The sequence below is a fragment of the Mandrillus leucophaeus genome, unplaced genomic scaffold (genome assembly GCF_000951045.1).
Source record: "Mandrillus leucophaeus isolate KB7577 unplaced genomic scaffold, Mleu.le_1.0 Scaffold2, whole genome shotgun sequence".
Taxonomy (NCBI): Eukaryota; Metazoa; Chordata; class Mammalia; order Primates; family Cercopithecidae; genus Mandrillus; species Mandrillus leucophaeus.
This window is the reverse complement of record NW_012102031.1, coordinates 1,014,755-1,019,269: the sequence shown is the minus strand read 5'-3', so window position 1 is coordinate 1,019,269 and position 4,515 is coordinate 1,014,755. Positions and strand designations below refer to the sequence as shown.

Below are 4,515 nucleotides of genomic sequence, written 5' to 3'. Positions count from 1 at the left end.
TCCCTTGGTCCCCAGCTGAATACTGCATACTGGTCTGGATGGTGGTTACAGAGACTGCAAATAACCTACATCATTACTTGTAGAAAAAAGGCCTGGGTCTCTGCTGCTCCAGCCCAGACCTCATCAACTATGACACATCAGCTATGCTGGGGAAAAGCAGCCTCAGGGGGCACCAAGGCAGGTTTCCCAAAATTGATGACAGAGGATTGGCAATCCATCTAGGTGGAAGGAGGAATGGCTTTATCCTGTTTTCTCCAGCCTGATACTTGCTGTTACTCCCTTGATCCTGAGGCAATGGCTGCTCCAGCACTGGCCTTGCTTGTGGTAAGGGAGGGAAGGTGAGGAGGGTTGTGGCTGAAGAGTTCACTTAGGTTGGGTTAGTCATCCCGAAACTGGTCCCATGTGCACCAAATCCTTTGGTTCATTTAACACTAGAGTAACTGTTTCCGGGTCACGGATGTTCTAAAACTCACCTGGGTCCCACAGGTGGTGGCAACTTGGGTAGAGCGTGAGTGTTCTCTGGAAAGAGTTCTAGGTTGGGGCTCCCGCAAACTGTGACTCTTGCTTTCTGTTTAAACAAAGCCCCTCCCTTTCTCCAGTGTGGTGGACGCTTAGGAAACAGCATCCGAAGTGAACTCACAGACAAGACAGCCTTAATAAATTAGTATAATACTATTAGAAGGGGTGGCATTTTGTTCTGTTTCTTAGCAGCATTGTCTACATGCGGCCTGACAGTCTCCTTCCCTGGGAAATTTAAAAAGCCGTCCCTTGGTTGTTAGCTCTGATGTAAAATTATAAAATAGAAATCTGGTAGGGTTTGTTTTGTTTAAAAAGGAAAAACCCTGGTGAGGCAGGGCGGTCCCAGGCAGTCCTGTTAGCTCTGGCCGTTGGGTCTGCCCACAGAGCTCCCTCCCGGAGGCTGGATCTGAATGGAGTCCAGGAGGGGCCGAAGTGCCTGTCCAAAGGGCCTGCAAGGAAACAGAGACACGAGAGGGGTGGGCTTTGGGATGTGGCCTGCTGTCACACACCCTGTGCTGCCTACGGGTAGGGAGGAGGAGTGGGCACTGGTGGCAGCAGCAGCACCGCCAGAGAAGGAAGGAGCACCTCATCACCTTACTTAAGTTTCCCACCTGCCTCACACTCAAGTGTTCTTGGAGGACATCTCCGAAATAGCCTGCTCTGTGTTTTTATCCCTGGGATTCCCTCCTCAGGGCCTTACCTCTAGAGCCTGGTTAGCTGTGGTTTGAACAGGCTGGCTACATACAGGGAACTAGAATTTTGCTTTATGTGCTTGTGTCTTTAATTCTCGTGAGCAAGGAAAATATCAAATTGAAGCAAGGAAACTGAAGCAAAAGAAGAAGGATATGAAAAAGAAGACAAAAGTTAGGGGTGAGGACAGCACACAGTTGGATTTTTTCAGGAACCGAGGTCTGCCAGGGAGTACAGGGAATATTCAGAAAAAAGGACAAATGCAAGGTTACCAGTATTGATGCCTTTCTTTCACCCTGAGACAGAGTCTTGCTCTGTAGCCCAGAGCTGGAGTGCAATAGTGTGATCTCGGCTCACTGCAACCTCTGCCTCCTGGGTTCAAGCAATTCTCCTGCCTCAGCCTCCCAAGTAGCTGGGATTACAGGTGTGTGCCACCACAACTGGCTAATTTTTTTATTTTTAGTAGAGATGGGGTTTCATCATGTTGGCCAGGCTGGTCTCGAACTCCTGACCTAGTGATCTGCCTGCCTCGGCCTCCCAAAATGCTAGGAATTAAGGTCTGAGCCACCGCGCCCAGCCATTAATGCCTTTCTAAAGGGCTTTTAGTTTGCTCTCACAGTAACAGATGGAAAAAAACACTGCAAATACTGGAGTTTGGAGATTTTCCATGATTACGACAACCATAAATAAGGTTGCCCAAACACTTTTAAGTCACTGGCTTTTTCTTCAGTGGATACTGCTATTTTTGAAAACCATCTCCAAGTTCAAAGGAATGAAGTACTCCAAAGTACAGACAGATGAAACCTAGAAATATCAACCCTATTTCAGACAATTCCAGGAACTCCACCCATCAAATAATAACAGCAAGAACATTCTGGTTACTCCAGTTTGCTCAGGGCCCCATAACCTAGATCCCTCAGCAGAGCTGTGGGACTGCAAACTCATCGAATGATAGGAAGGCAGGGCCAGGGCTGGCGGACTGGGGCTCCTCACCAGCCTGCCACAGCAGCCTTGTTTCCTATGCAAGCTCTTCCTGGGAGGTTCTTCCTCAGGTATGAAAAACAGCCCACTTTGCTGGGCCTGCGAAACCTGCCAGGATCTCTGTTGAGTAAGGCCATAGTTCAGGAGAAACTGAGTCAGAATAAGCAAATAGACATGGTCCTGGAATGAACAGAGGCTGCCTGAATGCAATCAATGGCAAGGGGATGGAGGAGGTGAGATGGCTATGGGGGTGTTGTGTCCTTTCGGGGTATACTGCCTGGATGATGGCCTGCAAGGCTCTTCCAAGGCTTGGGCCACATAAGGACAGAAGGGGCTGCAGAGTGTTCTTGAAGAAAACATCTGTTGAGGACTGACTGTGCTGTAATGCATGAGGGCAAGTAGAACATAGTCGTTGAGGGAGTCAAAGGGCTCATGGTGTAGTGGAAGACAGGCAAATCAACAGCTATAAAACAAGCCCCCATACTATTTTTCTGACCCCCTCTCTGCTTGTCTAACATTGCATTTTAACTGGGTGCTTCTGGGGAGTGGTATGCCTCGAGCACAATGGGAAGGACAGACGCCAGAATTTTGTGCAAATACTGAAGCCAGTGTCAAGTGGGTTTCTAAGTTCTGTGGTTGCACTTAGGCCAGGGCAGAGCTGATCTAGCTCTGAGGGTGGAGCTAATACAGGTGCGCATCAGTGGGTGGAGAGAATGGCAGCTTTCTGTGTTAGAACCTGCCATCAGGGCAGGCCCATCTGGTTGGGAGGGCAGATGGGGACCAGAGGAAGGGCACTGACCGTGAATGGGGATTTTCAAGGTTGGCCAAAGCAGGGGCAGGGACAGAGACCACACTTACGTGGAGAGAACTTCAGAGGGCAGGTCTGTGATGTAAGAAGGAATCTTCCGCCCAGTCAGGAACTGTGCCACTTCGTTGCTGAAGGTGTTACAGTTGTGTTCAAAGAGGTTGTAGGCCTCACCTCTGTACATTGAAAGGTTTGCAGAACATATATGAGAAACCAGCAAGCGTCTATGTGGAATAACTCAAGCTAGGCAGTGGAATGGTGAGCACAGTTCAATGTGAGGACTGCGATTTCCCCCCTCTCATCTGCCAGAAGCACTGCTTATTTGCCATTCTGGCCATTAATAACTGATTTTTAAGAGAAGGAGAAACTGAAAAGACATGGCTCCTCCACAGTTTCAGGAGAATCTTTACATTCACAAAAGCAGAGCTCTGGTGTTAGAGTTTACCCCCTTACTCAAATCGACTAAAGCCTCTTTAAGAGAAAATCTGCTTGTTTGTATCTCATCCCAACCCTTCTGCAAACCCTGTTTTTCCTTCTGCAAACTTGGCCAATACAGGTTGAGAATAGCGCTTGCTGATTTTAATCAGAAGGAATGAAAAGCCCTTATTTCCTCTAAAAATTTCAGCAGAAAGTATGCTTGAAGGAATATCTGTATCAGAACAACTTAGAGCTTTTTGTAGCATAACTGCCTTTTCTTCATGTTAATTCAGCAAAAAACTGGCCCAGGCCTTGTGCTGAGTGATAAGGACGATATGACATGACAGCTGCCTCCAGGGGTTATCTAGCTGGGTAGACAGACACAACTAACCACCACCCCTGTGTTCACTCACCGGAACAGGGACTCCCCCAGGGAGGACAGGTACTCCAGAAAGATTTCTTCTGTGACTTCTGTACTCCCCACGTCAACCACAGAGTCTGGGGGCCCAAGCAATGTCCCCCCCTAAAAAAGCCAACCCAAAGAAAGTCATTAAATTACCATCTCCACTGAATGTTTTAATGTGGCTTCCCACAGTAGACCACGAACACTGTTCTGACTTCACTTTTTTTTTTTTTTTGAGACAGAGTTTCTCTGGTCACCCAGGCTGGAGTGCAATCTCAGCTCACTGCAACCCCCGCCTCCTGGGTTCAAGTGATTCTCCTGCCTTAGCCTCCCAAGTAGCTGAGATTACAGGTGCCTGCCAACATGCCCAGCTAATTTTTAGTATTTTTAGTAGAGATGGGGTTTCACCATGTTGGTCAGGCTGGTCTCGAACTCCTGACCTTAAGTGATCCACCCACCTAGGCCTCTCAAAGTGCTGAGATTACAGGTGTGAGCTACCGCCCCTGGCCTGACTTCATATTTAACTTGCAGAGCACCCTGGGCAGATGAAGAATGCTATTAGCTATTTGTATCAAGGATGCAATGGCTTAGAAGCATGGGTGTCCAATCTTTTGGCTTCCCTGAGGTACACTGGAAGAAGAATTATCTTGGGCCACACACAAAATACACTAACACTAATGACAGCTGATGAGCTTAAAAA

At 48.0% G+C, this 4,515-nt stretch overlaps 1 protein-coding gene across 2 annotated transcripts in view; it reads right to left on the bottom strand.

Moving 5' to 3' along the window:
* Positions 1-648: 648 nt before the first annotated feature.
* DESI1 (desumoylating isopeptidase 1) overlaps positions 649-4,515 on the bottom strand; it is a 31,185-nt gene continuing 27,318 nt past the window's right edge. The window contains exons 4-6 of one of the 2 annotated variants that reach the window (XM_011978768.1): positions 3,826-3,935; positions 3,049-3,171; positions 649-968 (exon numbers count right to left, since the gene is read on the bottom strand). In XM_011978768.1, coding sequence (XP_011834158.1) covers positions 875-968; positions 3,049-3,171; positions 3,826-3,935 — 327 coding nt within the window. In that variant the 3' untranslated portion in view covers positions 649-874. Of the gene's footprint in view, positions 969-1,781; positions 2,570-3,048; positions 3,172-3,825; positions 3,936-4,515 lie in introns of those variants that run through there. The other variant, XM_011978767.1, reaches the window with a different exon arrangement.